At 46.3% G+C, this 18,060-nt stretch overlaps 2 protein-coding genes across 2 annotated transcripts; one reads left to right on the top strand and one right to left on the bottom strand.

Annotated features, from left to right (window-relative positions):
* Positions 1-59: 59 nt before the first annotated feature.
* RPAIN (RPA interacting protein) lies at positions 60-6,008 on the bottom strand. Its single transcript, XM_090026509.1, has 7 exons — positions 5,874-6,008; positions 5,521-5,709; positions 4,575-4,638; positions 3,784-3,898; positions 3,140-3,203; positions 2,626-2,760; positions 60-2,147 (listed from the first exon to the last, which is right to left on the bottom strand). Exons 1-7 carry the CDS (start codon positions 5,943-5,945, stop codon positions 2,118-2,120), a joined length of 669 nt encoding a protein of 222 aa, XP_089882635.1. The 5' UTR covers positions 5,946-6,008; the 3' UTR covers positions 60-2,117.
* Positions 6,009-6,018: 10 nt separating this feature from the next.
* Positions 6,019-17,859, top strand: NUP88 (nucleoporin 88). The gene is made up of 17 exons (XM_090026507.1): positions 6,019-6,318; positions 6,538-6,707; positions 8,310-8,435; positions 8,603-8,689; positions 9,450-9,626; positions 10,131-10,317; positions 11,790-11,940; positions 12,548-12,646; positions 13,080-13,170; positions 13,864-13,965; positions 14,747-14,905; positions 15,105-15,230; positions 15,757-15,822; positions 16,102-16,182; positions 16,539-16,665; positions 17,001-17,119; positions 17,625-17,859. Exons 1-17 carry the CDS (start codon positions 6,058-6,060, stop codon positions 17,686-17,688), a joined length of 2,193 nt encoding a protein of 730 aa, XP_089882633.1. The 5' UTR covers positions 6,019-6,057; the 3' UTR covers positions 17,689-17,859.
* Positions 17,860-18,060: the final 201 nt, after the last annotated feature.

Raw genomic sequence — 18,060 nt, 5'->3', positions numbered from 1 at the left:
CACTGGGAGGTCTTAGGCCTTTTTGTGGATTATGAGGAAGAAAGTTGGGCTTTAAAGTGTTCTGTTTCATGGTAGCGTGTTCCTCAGTTAAGCTGTTCTTAACTAATGTTGAACTAGTATAGGTGGTTTCAGAAGGGGATTGGAGACAAGGTGGGAAGCATTTCATCTCTAGGCATACCAATGTCTGAAAGCCATTGCCACTAGGAGGCAGTGCTGTTCTATTATGAACAGATTGTTTTCTAGTGAACAGAATGCCACATCTGTCATGATCCCTGTTAGCAAATCCCTGCAGGGTGCCCCTCCTATTTCTGCTAACTATGTAAAACCCACTGAAGTGTCCTGGGATAGCTTTTATTAATATGATGCTAATTGGATTTATTTGAATGACTCACTGAAAAGAAATGAAGGTGGGCCAGACTAAGCCGACTTGGAATAGTAATCCAATATGATCTGATGCTTTCATTTAAGGATGCACAGATCCAGTCTTGCACTTCCTTGTGTAGCACCAATCATTTACCTCTTGCTAGTCAGCAGCTTGCCAGTGCCTGCATTTTATTCTGGCAGAACTGATTTTCACTATTTCAGTCAGTTCAGCTGCCAAGTCCCTAACTCTTCATTCAGTGTACTGACTTACATTTATGCACTCATTTGCTAATTACTAATTTCCAATCACCTGGTTGCAGCAGAGATCAGCAACTTTTGCCTTTAAGACAGAACCAGGCACCTGCCTGAAAGACAAAGTGACTAGTTACATTAGCAGGGGTCTTTGCTCACCTGACAGGAGCTGCTAGATTTTAATACAGTGAGCCCAGGTATATATCAATTCTATCTGCTCCTGCATCATCCAGCAAATCAGTCCATGAGCCAATTTTCTCTGCACAGGGACCAAACTATTGTCTTTCTCTGTTTTGTTCAGGTATGAGAGTGCCTTGAGCTTTTGATCACTTCCATTAGCCTCTTCACTTTTCTCCATGTTAAAAATGGACTGAAGCACTTGCAGTATGTCAACTATGCCTGGTCTAGTAACTCCCGGAGAGATGCATTAAATCCTCTGGTCCACCCTTGGGCTTGTTTGAGTTTTCATAGACATAGTTATCAGAACTGCCAAAAAAAAACCCCCTTTCCCTGTTGCTTTATGTAGTGTCTGGAGGCTGAAGTACCTGTGTATACTATATGTTTCACTCACTCAATGCAGAACAAAAACTACTGGGTCATAATTGAAGAATTCAAGGCATAGATGCATCTTTAGTTTGAAAAACCCTGACTAGGCCAGCTGAGAACCAGCAGATAAGCATATCCTCAAACAGGCTGTTGTGCTGTTATACAGGTGATCTTGAAAATTGATCTCACTTCTCAGTGTTCACCTTTGTATCATTAAATTGAAGCAGACCTGCCTATAACTTCAACACACACTAGATAGTGACACTGCCTTACATTCTTTCTAATGCCACATATGTTGCAGCCTAAGTCAGTTCCTAAACATGCTTGCCTAAAGGCAGCAAGTAAGGGTAATTCCACTAAGTAACACTTGCTGTTCCTTTATGCATTTTTTTTTTTGCCTTGAAACTGAAGTGGGTAAAAGCTACACAATGGCAGTTACTAGGAATTATCATAATGAGGTCTTCTAACAACTGGTGCTACCCACTGGCCAGTTTGTACCCTTCCTTGGGTACTGACTCAGGTTGCATAACCATCACTAAGACCACATTTGGTCCCGTTAAAAAAAGCAACTTGTTTGTAAGTTGTCAGCCGTATCCAAACCCCTGTTCTAAGATGACAAGACTAAAGGTCACTTGCAGGGCACATTACAGGGCTTCAGGTACCATGAAAGAAAAAGAAGTAACTTGCTAAAGAGTGCAGTGCTCGTGTTAGCCAAGGCTAGCTACTTCCAAGAAAAAATCTTGACGTGCACCTCACCACAAACTTCCCATCTTATTTCAAAATATTCATTTTATTATCAAAAGTGCAATGCAACATAAGCCAAGAAACAGTGCTTTGTCAGGTATCAGTCACAATTCTATGCATTAAAAATATGTATGAGGCATCATCCACCTGAAGAAGTCCTCAGAACAGTTTACCTTGCTGGAAATTTGGTCCATGAAGACCAGCTGAATCTATTACAGGATGACTGTCCAGGAATCGCAGATCTTTGGGAGATGAGATAAGAATTGCAGGTCTATTAGATTCACAGGCTGCCCAGAAGCAATTTGAATGAAGTCAAATGCCACTCCAATTTGTAATACAACCAATAGATGCGAGCAGCAAGCCCAAAGGTTAGAAGCTACTAGCTAGCTCTGGTTTGTCTTAAGTGTCACCTGCTACTTGAACAGTACCTCATCCCTAAAGAACAGCTATTGTGTGGATTTCTGCTTGGGATTTAGAGGAGTTTCTTTTGGAGTCTTTCAATTAAAGAGGATTTTTTTGGATTTTAAACATTTTTCTGTGCACTTTGCTGAGGAAAAGGCCATAACCTGTAACCTACACACTTCCAAAGTGAAGTTGTGCTGCTTTTCTCCCTTACAAGTCTATAAATGCAGTCATTTACAGGGTTTTGTGTGGTCTGTGTAAATGAGATGATCTTCCTCACTTGGGCTTCCCAGGGGCATGACTGTCATTTTGACTCACCGGACAGCTCATGAGAAGGCTGGCTTCTTCCTCCTTTCCGCTAGTAATGGAAAACTCAGGATTGTGAAGACAATGATGGCCATGCTCTGTTAAACTGTCTTCTAGAAGTGATCGGAGCTTCTGTTCTGTCATATCCTAAAACAAATAATTCTTCAAGTTACCTTGAAGGCACAAGATGAATGATTTATAGTTCAGTTACCTTGGGCGGGTTCTCTTGGCGCACACTGCACGATTCATTTGCGGATTCAAAGATTTACATTGTATTTCTACTTTTTGCTTATTGCAGAGAGGGAACATACAGGCATATATCTGTTCCCACTCCTGTACAGCTTGGTTCTCCAGCTGCTCCATTCTATGGGCCCCGAAGAGGCTATAGCTTGAGAACCACAGCTCTGAGTACCCATCTCTTCATCACATACAGCACAAGTCACTGAGATTCTTTGTGTGCAAGTGTGACTGCACTACATCAGCCTCACTCAGACAGGAGTTGCATAACATCTGAATTTTGCCATACCTTTGTGCAGATGTATAATCCACACTGGCATAAAACCAAGTGACTCATCACAGTCAGGTCATTCCTAGAAACAGGACACAGTGAGTACCTGGACAGAGACAGCTAGAACAGTTGAGGAACAAGATAAAAGAATTCTAGCAAAACTAAAGTTAAGTACCATACAACATTGCTCACAGTAGGAATCTTGTAGCAACTGAAAGCCTTAGAAAAACAGGTCTGCTTTTTAACTGATGCAATTTGTATGCAACAGGGGCCAACTGTCTCTACCAGGAGACAAGTAGGTGAACTCACTGCAATCCCCCTTGACCTCTTGTAGCATACACCATGGTATTTCAGTGAATGGCATGGAAGAGGTGCATATGCCTGTCTCACCAGAGATGAGATGCCTGTTGTTTAAGCTATCAGGCAGCATATTCTATTGTGTTCCATAGCAGAAGTGGCTGTACTTCGCTTGTAGCCGACCCATGTATCTCTTAGCTATAAACAGCACAAATTAAACTTAATGCTGTCAGCTGCAGTTAGAGAGTATGCTCAGGCTTTTGAGAGCATCATGTAAGTGGGTGAATTCAGGAGGTTCGCTAGTTCACAAGGACCTACTTAACATATTCTCAAGCAAATCACTTTGGTGCCCAGGTCTACCTCACCTTTTACACACGGGACAGATAACCTTGCTCCCTGCATCCAGGCCATCAAGCATTGCGTTGAGACATTTTTCATCAAACTGCAAACTCTGTTCATATTCTCCTATGGTTAACTGTTCTGTAACAGAAAGCACAGCTGTCAGCAGTCGAGAGACATTTTGACAAAGAGGAAACTGTCAATGCATTGCAATAACAGCCATCACGCATGGTGAGATCTGAGCTGGTTCCTATTTGTAGCTTGTTCTTTAGATCAACCTCAAAACTACAAGGGGATTCTGACTGTTTTAAGTATTTATTCATGATACCGAATTAAAGCCTTTAGCTGGACCTACCCTGTGCGTGTGTAGCACCTGCCATTCAAGGATCAGAGAGTGCTTCACTAGTGTTACTGGGCTAAGTCTGGATTTCAGTCCTGTGTGCTCTCATCTGAGACACTACAATATAAAGCTAGAGAGCACTTGCTGTGTGCAGCTGGGACTGTCAGGTGGTCAAGTCTGTACTTGTCTTTTACTCTTCTCAGGGAGAAGAGTAAAAGGAGCTTCCAACCCTTGAAAGGGAATGAGAAGTCTTGCTGACAGTCCAAGCCTTTGCTGTCCGTCAGCCTCTAACCCATCCAGACTGAAAACTCTGCTGTTTTTGGAATGGTCATTTAAGACAGGCTTTCCAATCAGGTGATCTACAAGACCCAAGGAAATAATCTACCTTTAAACAAACAGATGGTTTAAAGCCATGGCCCCAATTATGATTCACTGGGCATTCCTGTCAGTAATGAAATACATGCATTGAAAAGCTACCTTGCAAGATCAGCTCTTGTTGGATTTCCTCCAGGACGGCTAATTCATCAGGGTCCTCCAACATCTGAAATATACGTCAGTCAGTATTCCTCCTTTTAGGGCAAGCGGGGAGTGTTATTTCAGAACATCTGCAAAAATTAGCACGTTAGCACCCGACAGCCCAGTACAATCAAATCAAAGTCAACCTATTCCACTGCCTGTGCACTTAAGGAGTGGAAATCATCAGGACTTGCCTTGTGCACTCCCAGCAAGCAAACATTTACAAGTGACACAAGCTTCACTGTTTATATGACATTGGTGTCTGTGTAAGAACACACAAGAGCAAATAGTTCCTCTTTCTCACCCTTTAAAGTCCAGCATTTCAGGTGCACTTTTAGTGGTGACATTCGTACGGGACTGTGGTCGTTAAAAAAAACAAGGATAAGAGAGACCAGAATCAAGACTGACATGCAGCTGCTGAACCTAATAGGCCACTTCCCGGATGTTAGCAATTGCACCTAAGGTTGGGTGAGCTCTGAAGTTTTGAGCTGGGCACATCCTGATCAGCCAGATGTCCTGAGACCATCTCAGCAGGAACCTGTTACAACTCCATAGATTTTCCGGAGAGGAGGGAACTTGGCGATCGCTACACATAGCAACAGCTCTACGTGAGGCTGGAGGTGGAAAGTCTGAGGACTGCATCTCTGTTACCCTGAGACAGCTTTCGATTAGCAGGCAGAAGCCCAAGAACCACGTAAGTGAGCTCTGAAGCTGACACCGCAACAGCCGAGAACCTCGCGTGCGACAGGAACGGCAGCCGGTCTTGGTAGAAAGAGCCAAGAAACACGTAAAGGTTTGGTCTCTTAGTAAAGGTCCCCTGGTGAGGGGTGGCAAGGCAGCTTGTACGCGCCAGACAGGGAGAACCTGGGATGCCTCAGCGCCCCTCCTGCCGCTCGGCCCCGCTGACCTGTGACAGCTCCTCCTTTGCGCGGAGCAAGGGCGGCCCGGTCCCCGCCGAGCGCAAGGCCTGCCACTCCTCCTCCATCACTTCCCGGGCCAGGAGTGCGCCCCTCGCCCGGGCGTGCCCACGCTCCCGGGCCCGGCGGTATCTGTCCAGCAGCTGCGCCCGGCTGCTCTTCATCCGCTCCAGGCAGCGCTGCAACAAGAAACGCAGCAGGTGACCCCCGCGCTCCGCCGCCCCCGCCCGCTGCTGAGCACACGCGGACGGACGACCTCGCCGGGGCAGCCCCCGCCCTCGCTGCGGGCCCACGGGGAGGCAAAGGCGCGATTGCCTGAGACACCGCGTGCGTCGCCCCTCACCCGGCGGTAGGTCTCCTTCCAGGCCGGGGCCGCCGTCGCCTTGTACAGGCCGCGGTGCCGCTGCGCTTCCATCGCGCCGCCCGCAGCCTGCAGCGGCGCCGCACCTCCGCTTCCGTCGCCGCACTTCCGCTTGCGGCCCGGCATGCCCCGCGGCGGAGCGGAAGCGGAAGTGCGGCGCCGGGCAATGGCGGCCGAGGGGGAGACCGAGGCCGAGGCGGGCCCGGAGCGGTGGCGCGCGGCGCTGCCCCACCACGCGCTGCTGGGCCGCCTCCGCGAGCGCCCCGCGCCCGGCCCCGCGCGCCTCCGCCACCTGCTGCTGGGGCTGGACGGAGACCTGCTGCTGTGGGACGGCGGCCGCGGCGCCCTGCACGCGCTCAGCCTGCGCCGCCTCGCCCAGCCCCCGGCCCCGGCGGGGTGCGAGCCCGCCGCGCTTGGCCGCTCCCAGGTGCGGGACGCCCCTGCAGGCCCGAGGGGTCGGCCCCTTCCCCTCCCGGGGCTGGCGAGTCTCTGCCCGGGCTCCTGGGAAACAAATGTCCCAGCTCACGCCCGGCTCTGATGTGACCTCCGTTCGTGATCGTTGCACGCGGCGCTCTCGAAGGACCCTGCCCGTCCGCGCGGTGTTTCATTGGGGCGCCGAGTTTTAACTCCCTGCTTCCCTTCCCAGACGCTGGTCTGCATCAACCCGCCTCTCTTCGATGTCTTTCAAACGCTGCTCAGCCCCACGCAGCACCATGTGGCTCTCGTCGGCCCCAAGGGAATGATGGTCCTGGAGCTGCCCAAGCGCTGGGGGAAGAACTCTGAATTCGAAGGGGGGAAAGCCACGGTCAACTGCAGGTAGGCGACGCTTTTGGTGCGGGACCCCCCTGGCTATCCTGGTGCCTTTTACGTGTAGAGCAGCCGACGTGGGAGCAGCAGTGTGCGGGATTGCTCGGTGCGACCCCTGCGTGAGGGGAATACAGCACATACTCTGAGCTGAAAGCCCATTGGGGTACTGAGAAATGAGCCTCCACAAATGCAACAGCGACCCACCCCCTAAAACCTTATAGTTTTCTCTTTGGACACAGTAGTAGTAGGGGGGATGAGATCCTATTTCTAATGGGCATAGTATTTGAATCACAAAGCAATGTAGGAGAATCGCTGTACTGTATTGGAGCAGCAGTCCCTCTTATCTGCCATCTCAGGGTAGGCGATAAAAGGGACTGCAGTCCAGCGAAATGAAAGTCGAAGACCTGAGCTACTTGCCCTACGTAGCTCTCAGGTAAATTCACTGACAAATTGCGTATTTGTTGAATCCAGTTTAACCTGGTCTGATATTGGTCAGGTCAGCGAGCAGCGCAAGAGAATTTGCTAGAGGAAGTTATGTCCCCAGGGAAAATTTCTTCTGATGTAGGATGATGGACCAAATGCCACAAATCCCATTTGCTACTTGTTGGTAGTCTTAACACCCATACAGACCTAATAAACCTTAATGCCTTGGAGACGACCAGAGGGGAAACTCACCCATTTCCTTGGTAGGCTGATTTATTTTTGGTAAAAAACAAAGCACTTTATCATGAGCAAAAGAATTAGAACTTCACCATTCACTAGTACCAAACTTGCTCTGTAAGAGCAGAGGAGGCAAATCCCAGGCCCCTCACGTAGTTGTGTGGAGGCTGTGAAATAGGTTGTCACGCACGGAAGCGTTTGCACAGGGGTGTTTTTGTATAGTTGAATCTCTGGGGTACAGCTGTGCTGCTGCTGTTTTCTTAGCTGACTGGTTGAGTTGTTTCTGGCTGGTAATTCTTCTTTTGGGAGGTTAAAATGTCGCTTCTACCTGTGTTTTGTGATCCTGATAGCATGATGGCTTACATTGTTTTAATTATCATATCACACATTCTTTGAAACCCTTCTGGTCATGATTAGTACAAAACACGTGACCACTCCACTCCTGATCAGTAAATGGGTACACTTCTGACATGCACAGTCTTTTCCTGGTCTCAGTCAGAATTTTGTTTTCTCAAGGTGTGCAAGGACAGGCTGTCTCTCTTTTTTGGAGTAAAAGCTGCAAACAGTTGCATCTAGTTGAAGATTTCAGGGTCTAGTACCCTGGGTTTTTCCTTCAGACCTTCCCTGTACTATTTGTGCAGTTGCTTTTTAATCTTCATCTCTGGGTGATGAATACGTGGGCAGGAATAGATTAAACCAACTATAGTGAAACCATCTAGTTAGACGTTGCTGTCAAATGTACAAATTAACTGGGGAAAAAAAGTCACAGCAACCATTGTTTTCAGACAAAAGTGACAAATGACTGTTGTAGGAGTTCCTTCAGCTTTAAATACTACTACACAGCCAACATCCCCTGGGAACTTAAATCAGTTGTTCTTTTCCCCAAGGTAAAAGCCATTTAATTTTTATCTGCTTTTTATACATGTTATAAATAGCTGTTTTTCATTACAGCACCATTCCTATTGCTGAGAGGTTCTTCACTAGCTCAGCATCCCTCACTTTAAAATATGCTGCCTGGTATCCCAGCGAGTCATTGGAGCCTCATGTTGTGCTGTTGACTTCAGATAACACTATAAGGTTAGCTTGTTTCTATTTGTTTTCCCCTTTTTGGCATAAATAGACTTACTGGAATGATAACGTAAAAATACAGTGAAAGCAATTTAAGCTGGTGTCCAGTATTTGCCTCAGCAGGAACTTGCATGGAACACTAATGACCGAATGATCTGTTTGTTCTTTCTTTCTAGGATTTATAGTCTGAAAGTGCCTCAGACACCTGTGAAGGTGATTGCTCTTTCAGAGGCTGAGGAGGAGACCTCGGTAGTCAATAAAGGGTATGAACAGTTTAATATTCTCTTACCAAGGTATGCTTGCCAAGGTACCAAATGGGAAATTGACTGGTGACAGGGTAGTGCAAATGCTGTGGTGTGATAACTTAATCCCAGGGCACTTGTTGCCCCCCTCCTGCCATGGCTCATCTCACTTTCCCCTTCCTCTGCTTCATGCTGGCTGGACTCCCACCCCAGCATTCTAGAGCCAGCTGAGGATTGTTGCAAACAGATGCCTGTTTGCAACAAAAGAGGATTTATGTAAAGCAGTACAGCTGAAAACGGGGCCAAGAAAGGCTTCTGGGGAAGAACCTTTTTCTTTACTTGTTTCAGGCCTGGTTGAAGGGACAAAACTTGATGTCCACTTTCTTAAGCCATAGATTAGCATCACACTGATGGCACCAAGGCATTCTCACCCCTCTTGAATACTATGCAGATAAGTATTTTGGAGATGAGATGTTACTGGGCGCAGTGGAGAGGGGAGGGAGGAAGATGTTGCATGGTGTCTTTCCTTGAAACAACCAATGAGAGCCCCTGTTTCTAGTAGTTCTGACATGATCTCAGGGGCTCCATTGAGAAGAGCAGAAGTGCCTGTGCTGGGGTATCTACTGCAGAAGGGGCAGTGTCTGGCAAAGATCTGATCCAAAAGGCTGAAAGCATAACTGCATTTATCCAACAGAAGTGCCACTTCATATGAGGGGAAGTGCTTTTGCATGGACAGTTGCTACTGACTATAACTTTGGGTCCATTTGTCTCCCACTTCTAGGAGAGCCTATAGAGCATCGCTGGGAGAGACTGCAGTGGCGTTTGACTTTGGGCCAATTACATCTGTTCCAAAGAATGTGGCTGGGCCACGGGGGAAAGAGGAAGTGTTGGCATATCCCTTGTACATATTGTATGAAAATGGGGAGACCTTCCTTACATACGTTAACCTCCTACAAAGGTAGGATCCAAAAGTCAAATAGAAAACTTTGCTTCCTGGCCTTTATATAGCACTCGTCTGTTTGTACCAGGTCTCATTCAGATTGACTCCAGTCGGGAATGGGTTATCTCCTAGGGCAGCCCAAATTGTGTGGCTGGAATAGCTGGCCTACACACTTGAGTCTGTACAACCATGAAGGTAATAGGCCTAGTTGTTTAGTTGAGGCAGCTACAATAGCTAAGGGATGCAACAGGATAATAAATTTTAAATTTTAATTTTAAATTTAGGATAAAAAAAAATAGCTGCTCTAAGTATTAACTCAATCCTCTGTTACAAGTTACACACCCTCTGCTCAAGGTAGGATCACTCCTGAGTGAAACGACATGGAAAAATGGGTCTATTTTATTACCTCTTGTGTTTTGATTTTTTTTTTTCCAGTTCCTCAGAGGGTTATTGTAGGTAACATGGGGAGGTATTTGATTTTGCATAGTCACTTACAAAAGTACTCGTACATCCTCATTTCAGCTCTGGAAACCTTGGTAAGCTGTTGGGTCCACTGCCCATGCACCCGGCAGCTGAAGACAACTATGGCTATGACGCATGTGCTGTTCTCTGCCTGCCCTGTGTGCCCAACATCTTGGTGATCGCTACTGAATCAGGGATGCTCTATCACTGTGTGGTGCTGGAGGGAGAAGAGGACGATGAGCAGACAGTATGCCTTTTTTTTCCCTAATAGCAGGAATGTAGCGCTGGTTTCTCTGGTGTTCTGCTTTCTGTCCCAGGCCCCGGTTGTCAGAAGTCCCTGGCAGTCACCTGCAGGGAGGTGACCGAGTGACAGCTGTTTTTGCTATCATAAATCAAGCAGTGAGTCATCTGTGCCAAGGCGCCTCAAACTTTTGATCCTTTTGGTCTTCAGTGTTTCATAGTTTCATAATAGCTAGGGTCAGGAGGGACCTGATCAGATCATCTAGCCTGACCCCCTGCCATAGGCAGGAATGAGCGCTGGGTTCACAAGACCCCAGACAGGTGATCATCCAACCTCTTTTTGAATTTGCCCAAGGTAGAGGCAAGGACCACTTTCCTGGGATTCTGGCCACCCTAACTGTAAAATATTGCTTCCTGATCTCTAACCTAAACTTATTTTCCATCAGCTTATTACCATTGTTCCTCGTTACCCCAGGTGGTGCTGGGAGAGAAGGGCTCTTCCTATTTGCTGATGATCTCCCCTGATGAGTTTGCAGGCAGCCACCAGGTCCCTCCTCAGCCTCCTCTTGCTGAGGCTGAACAGGTTCAGGTCCCTCAGTCTCTCCTTGTAGGGCCTGCCCTGCCTTCTCAACAAATGGGTGGCCCTCCTCTGAACCCTCTCCAGGCTGACCACATTCTTTTTAAAGTGCAGCGCCCAGTACTGGACACAGTACTCCAATTGCTGCCTGACCAGTGTTGCATAGGGGGGGAGGATCATCTCTCTGGAGTGGCTTGAGATGCATCTTTGGATGCGTGACAAGGCATGGCTGGCCTTGCTGGCTGCAGTCTGGCATTGGTGTCTCATGTTCATCTTGGAGTCAGTAATGACTGCAAGATCCCTTTCTGCCTCTGTGTTTTCAAGAGGGGGATGCCCCAGCCTGTATGTATGCTCTGGATTCCTTTTCCCAAGGTGCAGCACCCTGCATTTATCTATGTTGAACACCATCCTGTTTTCATCTGCCCACTTTTGTAGTCTGTCTAAATCTAGTTGTAGCCTCTCTTTCTCCCTTCAAGTGTGTCCACCTCACCCCACATCTTAGTGGCATCGGCAGACTAGGACAATGTGCTTTCAACCCCCTTGTCCAAGTCGCTGATGAAGATGTTAAACAGTGTTACCTAGGAGTCTCTCCGCAGCTGGGATGTCTATCTGATTCTAAAGGAGAGCTTTAAAATAAATGTTGGGGAAGTATGAGGTGGAGAGAGGAACATCTTGGCTTCAAACTATGGCTTGATTTTAGTTTAGAAGTGAAACATGTCCATGTTGGCCCTGCAGTGATCAAACCAATACAGAGTTGCCAATAGAATCATCAGGCATGTTTGCCCTTCTGTTTAAAATGCTTGAAGGACCCTGGTTGCACTAAGTCACCATTTCTCCTCTATCCCACACTGGTGCACTTGCTGAAAAGGCGTCTTACTGAAGAATTGAAATGCTTTTTACAGTCGGAAAAGTCTTGGGACCCAAGATCTGACCTGATCCCTTCTCTGTACGTGTTTGAATGCGTTGAGTTGGAACTTGCACTGAAACTGGCATCAGCGGAGGAGGAGGAGCCTGTGGAATCGGATTTCTCTTGCCCAATTAAACTACACAGAGGTAGGGCTGTTGTTCAGCAGCAGTAGTGTTCACTTTATTTCAGTAGCTGGATTTGTTAAGTCACTTGATCTTATCATTGGTCTCTTCTGGAGCCATTGCTTGGTGTCTAAAGCGTTAAAGTGGTGGAAAATCCATAAAGTTGTTAACAGGGTTCAGGTAACAACGTGGACATGTTTCACGTTTGTTCTGAGCTGAAGTCAGCCTTGTTTTTTATTACTATTTAAAAAGAGGCACTCCCTTGAAATACTAAGAAACTGGTCTTCATGAATGTTGTAGCCATTGATGCCTGCTGTATGTTTCATTGTTCTAGGATGCAGCGTGGTCTCGTAAACTTGCGCATTTTTGCACCAGCTCTTCCTATAGGTGGGAGGGAAGAAGGATCGCCATTTCCTTCTTTTGTAGAGCCGAGGGTTACTGTGGAAGGGAGTCTGAATTTTCCTGGAGCTAAACCCCGAACTAGAGGGTTGGGCTGAAAGCAGGAAGGGGGCTGGGTAGCTCCTGCAATACCACCATTAGTGCTGAGTAGCTGAAGAGCCCCCTTGAATAGAGTGCTACATGTGGATTTTCTAGATCTGTCGGTAATAAATGTGATCTGCTTAATTTTCAGATCCCAAGTGCCCCAGTAGGTACCACTGCACACACGAAGCTGGGGTGCACAGTGTTGGGCTAACCTGGATTAATAAGCTTCACAAATTCCTTGGCTCCGGTGAGTAGTTAAAGTGTCTTGTAGGAAGGAGAGGGTGTTTGCCCTTCAGGCTTCTTTCCTTTGTGGAGGTCGCTGGCTGTCAGCAAACAGTCTCCAGCATCTGCCTGCCTAGTATTGCCTAGGGCAGGGGTTGTCAACCAAGGGCACACCTACCCCTGGGGGTACTTGGGGAGGCCCCAGGGGTATGCGGCAGCAGTGCAAAGAAGCAGGGGTACTTGGGAAGCAATGCCGCCACCGCTTCATGTTTGGCCACTGCCCCCACCCTCCCTCCGCTCCACGTCCAGAAGGGGGTACCCACGAGAAATACTCTCCTTAAAAAAGGTTGAAAGCCCCTGGCCTAGGGTATGTGTATATCTCGCAGCTTCTTCTCTGTAAGTGGTCAGCAGTGCCAAACCTTATCGGGGGAGTGATGTTGAGTGTGTTCTCTTTGCAGATGAAGAAGATAAAGACAGTTTACTAGAACTTGGAGCAGAACAGAAGTGCTTTGTAGAGCACATTCTCTGCACAAAGCCATTGCCGTGCAGGTAAGAACTCACTACTATCCCTTCTCCCTTTTCCCTCCGAGTAAATAAATGGTCTCTATTTACTCTCAGCTCCCCTCTAACTAAATTAAGTTATGAACTTAACCAAAATAAATGGGGTAAGCACAAATAATTAAACTCCTGCTGTCAGGCCCTAGTATCATAAGGCTGAGAGTTAGGTTGGAACCAGATAGTTTCTGGTAGTGTGTGATCTCCGATCTTCCAAATGGCAAAAGTGGTAACATTGCCACCATCGTGAGGGGGAGAAGGTGAATGCAGTTTTCTGTTAATAGCAGCAACATGCATACAGCTCTTGTGGAGTGTTGAACACCAGCCAGCCAACAGAAACATTTCAGGTACCCTAACTTTCAAAGTATCATTCGCTGGACAAAACCATTGTGCTGTATGATACCAGCTGCGTCTTTGCATGCTGCCATGAGCTGCCTAGCTTTGTGGGCACAGCAAGGCCAATTTCCATAAGAAAAGTTGGGATTAGTAGGTGCCAGCTGTATAGAGTACTTTTAATTAGAATAGCCTTTTGTGCACTGTAACTTGTATAAGAAACATCCTAGTTTAAGACCAATGTGTTTTGCTAAATAGGTTGAAGTAAAGAAACACCACAGTCAGGTTAGAGTCTTAGTGTACTGACAAAAGTTGTTTCAGTGAATTTGCATTATAATCTCTTCTCCCCTCCAGGCAGCCCGCTCCAATTAGAGGATTCTGGATAGTCTCTGACATCTTGGGGCCTACAATGATCTGCATCACCAGCACCTATGAGTGCATCACAAGGCCTCTTCTGTATGTGCTTCTTGTTTAATGTGCTTTTTTTGCCTCTGTCAAACTCATGTAATGGAAACTCTACTTACCTAAATGACTTGTTAGTGTCCCAGACTTGCTTGGTGTTCCTCTTCTCAGCTTCACTTAAAGCTTCTGTTCTTTGGACCATTTTGATGAGACATTTGGCAACTGGAACAATTCCAGGCTGAGCTGACACCTTTTCTTATATGAGTTACTCCAGAGGAAGAAGTAAGATAAGAGTTCAGGAGGCATTGAGGAAGAAGAAGGATAAATCTAAAATGCCCTCAGTGCTTTTGGTGGTATTGAATTGCTTTGGTAGGGCTAAGAGAGACATTAGCAAGGGCTTAGGTATGCTGGGTGGGGTAGAAGTCAACTACATTTCATGGTAGCTTTTGCCTGGTAAAGAATCTTAAAGCACCCTACAGCCACCAAGCACCATAATTTGAGGCAGCATAGATTTAACTGTCAGATGCTGCAACTGGAAGCTTAGTTTGAAGCTTATGGACTTAAGCTTACATGGAGAGAAAAGGCATTCTTAGGAGAATACTGCCAAAGTATTGGGCATTAAGTAGTGCTCCCTAAAGCAAACACAAGGTAAGATAAAGCTGCTTAATTTATATCATACCTTAAAAGGGGAGAGAAATTCCTGCCAGACAATTAGGTTCTGGTGGTCTGTTGGTGAATCAAAATCATTCTGTTTCATGTCAAGAGACAGAGGCATTTCCCTAATGTTAAGAGCTTTTCCTTCTGCGCCATTTCTATCTGTGTTTTGCTCTGGCAGAAGCACAGTCCATCCAGCATCCCCACCACTGCTCTGTACCCGGGAGGACAACGAACCAACAGTCTCGCCTCTCCGCATCCTGGCAGAATCGCAGCATTCATTTGAGGAGCACATCCAAAGCATCTTGCAGCGGAGCACTGCCAACCCATTGCTTTTGAAGTACATGCAATTTCCTCTATGAGACAAAGAGGGAGGAGGCTATTTAAAAGAAGGGATTCTCTGTTTAGGGGAGGTGGGCATCTCCAGTGGATTGAAGTCCATGTGGAGTGCCTCCCGCTCTGCTCTTCTGGGAGGACTTTCTCTAGGGATTTTAAGTAGTGGGAGTGCGAATAATCCAGCTGCCCTTGTTTGTTCCCAGATCTGCTGATAAAGATGCAGCTCCTCCCCCAGAAGAATGCCTGCAGCTCCTCAGCAGAGCTATCCAGGTTTTCAGGGAAGAATACATTCTGAAGCAGGATCTGGCAAAGGAAGAGATCCAGCAGAGGTAAAATGGCTTCGTAAAGCATTACATGTTTGAAACTTGGCCCTGTGTAATGTATTCAGGGGAAATAGTATCACAGGCTTACAACACTAGACCCCTAACTGAGTGGTCAGTCACATGAGCCCTGCAAATGAGGATGATGTCATCTAGAGAGAGACTTGCATTTTAACATGATTGAGAGTGGTTAATAAAGCTTGGCTCTGAATATATTGGAGCTGATGGATATTAGGTTAGTGCTGGGTCTCTGCTTGGCTTAGCAAAGCATTTCCCTTTGGCTGTAGGTACGCAGAATAAATCTGCCTTCATGCTTGGAGCCTTCCAATAACCTTTTGCCTATGACAAAAATGTTATTGTACCTACCCTAGAAAACTCTTCCATATCCCTTGTCCCATCTTTTTTGATCCTGCTTTTAAGCTCCTGAGTGTGGCTTCTGTTTGTTTCTCTAAATCTCTAGAGATTTAATTGAGTTACAGAAGAACTGGCTGTCATGGAAGTACATTTGATTCAGCTTTACCCTTTTTTTTGGCAGAGTGAAGTTACTGTGGGCTCAGAAAAAGAAACAACTGGAAGATCTTAATTACTGTCGAGAGGAAAGGTGAGTGCAGCCTGTTTATGTAGCAGTGTTATTTCAGTCAAAGCCAGCAGCTTTTATATTTGAACAGTCCTTTCTGAAGCATTCAGATTCCTAGGGTACCAAATAAGCATCTAGCTGGAACTGAATACATTTAAACCTCTGTGGACTATCATAGCAAGGTATCAGGGTCATAGGTTTCAATCCAGCCCGGTTCTTAAAGACTTCTCGTGCCTCCTGCATATAAAACTTCATCAAGATGTTTTGCATAATCCTGATGTAAATAGACTTTCTTGCCTAAAGGAAAAGTCTGCGGGAAATGGCCGAACGCTTGGCTGACAAGTATGAAGAAGCCAAAGAAAAACAAGAAGATATTATGAACAGGTAAGCACAAAGAATGGCTAGTTCCCCTAGCAAATCAGATCAAAGTGTGACCTTTCAGCAGCAGCGTCAAAGTAACAAGCAGGTGTCAAATCTTTAGGCCTGGTATTGAAAGCCCATGGTATTAGTGGCTGTACCTAATGGATGATGGCAGTGTTGAGGATAGATTTGGCATAGAGGGAGCCTCTTCAGAAAACAACAGTAATGTTGACGTACATCAGACTAGCAGGCTGAAAGAACTAGACCCTAATTTGACTGAACTCTTTTAGTTAATAAAGTCCCAAAAAATCCCTCATGAACCAGTCTAGTACATAGGGTAACTAACATCTGTGCACTAATGTTTGTGAGTCTCTGTTAAGGATGAAGAAAGTGCTACGAAGTTTTCACACTCAGCTTCCAGTTTTGTCAGACAGTGAGAAGGAGATGAAGAAAGAATTGCAGGCAATACATGATCAGCTGCAGCAGCTGGGAAGTGCTATCAAACAGGTGAGACTGAGTTGGCATCAAGACTTGGAAGAGGCTCAAAGTGATGAATGACTATAATCTCCATCCTCGGAGGTTTTTAAGACCTGGCTGGACAGAGCCTAGGGAGGGATGATCTAGTTGGGGGCAGTTCTGCTTTGAGCAGCTGGTTGGACTAGATGACCTCCTGAGGTCCCTTCCAAACCTAATCTCCTATGACAGACCAGTTGTCAGTGCTGCTCATAGACCTAAGTTTGTGCTTGAGCTCCTGCTGCTCAGTTCCTCTACCCATCTGAAACGGTGACTCCTGAGCATACAGAAAATACTGATAAGTCCATTACTTTGTGTGCTGTTTCTAGGTGAAAATGAAAAAGGATTACCAGCAAAGAAAGATGGAAAAGGGAACCAGTCCACGACAACCTAGTATCACCCTCAGTGCCTACCAGAGCAAATGCATCCAGTCTATTCTGAAAGAAGAGTAAGTTAGTTTTCTTTTCAGGCCTGCCTCCTTGTATTCCCACCAGCGATGATCCCAGTTTCTGATATGTCCAAACAGCAAGGTGTTTTGGACTCCATTAAAGTAGATGTGAAGATTGATACTTAAGGATTCATACCCTCAAGAGCTGAGCTAAGTCCTTATAATTAGCTCAGGATATAATTTGATCTGTGGTACCTGAGATGGTCCCAGAACGTTTTCTCTGACCAGCTAGCGCTGCTTTGGAGGCCAAGCTCTGACTTCATTTAAACATACTTTTGTGCCAAAAACAGCCCAACTTGTTTAAGTATATACCAAAGTTGAGTCCCTTTTCTCTGAGCTGCTGTAATCTGTGTTGCAGGCCCACTCTATGAACTGTCACATCCCATGCTTAGTAGCTTGGAGTTAAAAATGCCCCTTCTTTGTGAGCTTGCAGCTAAAACAAGATTTACTCTACCCATCCCATCATGATTTCTGCAATCTCTAACTCAGCATTTTTCTTTTGCAGGGGAGAGCACATAAGAGAAATGGTGAAACAGATCAATGACATCAGAAGCCATGTGAATTTCTAGTGGGCCAATGAGCACAGTCCCACAGCGGAAAGTCTGAAGAGTTTTAGTTTTCAGCTGTCTTGGGTCCTGCTATTCCTTGCTACGTCAATTTCTCATTATTTAACAAGTGTTATATACCAGGTTTTACTTATTTTGTAAAGACTGATATTGAATAAAATGCTTTTGATAAGATTCTTCGCAGGCTAGATTTCTGCTTCTGGAGGGAAGACTCTCTTGTCAAGCCCAAGTGAAGTTGTGTATGAGCTTCATATTGACAGGTAGCCTGCCGGTGTAGGCAGAGCAGTATTTAGGCAGGGGAACTACACCTGCTTCAGCAAAGGCAGCTCCAGAAGCACATGCTATAAGGCACCACATTTCCCTCTTCCCAGAGCT

The sequence above is a fragment of the Crocodylus siamensis genome, chromosome 13 (assembly GCF_052110815.1).
Source record: "Crocodylus siamensis isolate JL-2025a chromosome 13, ASM5211081v1, whole genome shotgun sequence".
In the NCBI taxonomy this organism is placed as follows: Eukaryota; Metazoa; Chordata; order Crocodylia; family Crocodylidae; genus Crocodylus; species Crocodylus siamensis.
The sequence above is the reverse complement of the archived record's forward strand: the minus strand, read 5'-3'. Positions and strand labels throughout refer to the sequence as shown.

Excerpts from the sequence above, each read along its gene's own strand:
- RPAIN (XM_090026509.1), bottom strand. The coding sequence starts at position 5,945 with ATGGAAGCGCAGCGGCACCGCGGCCTGTACAAGGCGACGGCGGCCCCG. Across the intron at positions 2,761-3,139 it reads GATTATACATCTGCACAAAG|GATATGACAGAACAGAAGCT; the intron begins GTATGGCAAAAT and ends TATTTGTTTTAG. Across the intron at positions 2,148-2,625 it reads GCCTTCTCATGAGCTGTCCG|ATCTGCGATTCCTGGACAGT; the intron begins GTGAGTCAAAAT and ends CATCTCCCAAAG.
- NUP88 (XM_090026507.1), top strand. The coding sequence starts at position 6,058 with ATGGCGGCCGAGGGGGAGACCGAGGCCGAGGCGGGCCCGGAGCGGTGG. Across the intron at positions 12,647-13,079 it reads TCACAAATTCCTTGGCTCCG|ATGAAGAAGATAAAGACAGT; the intron begins GTGAGTAGTTAA and ends TTCTCTTTGCAG. Across the intron at positions 15,823-16,101 it reads AATTACTGTCGAGAGGAAAG|GAAAAGTCTGCGGGAAATGG; the intron begins GTGAGTGCAGCC and ends TCTTGCCTAAAG.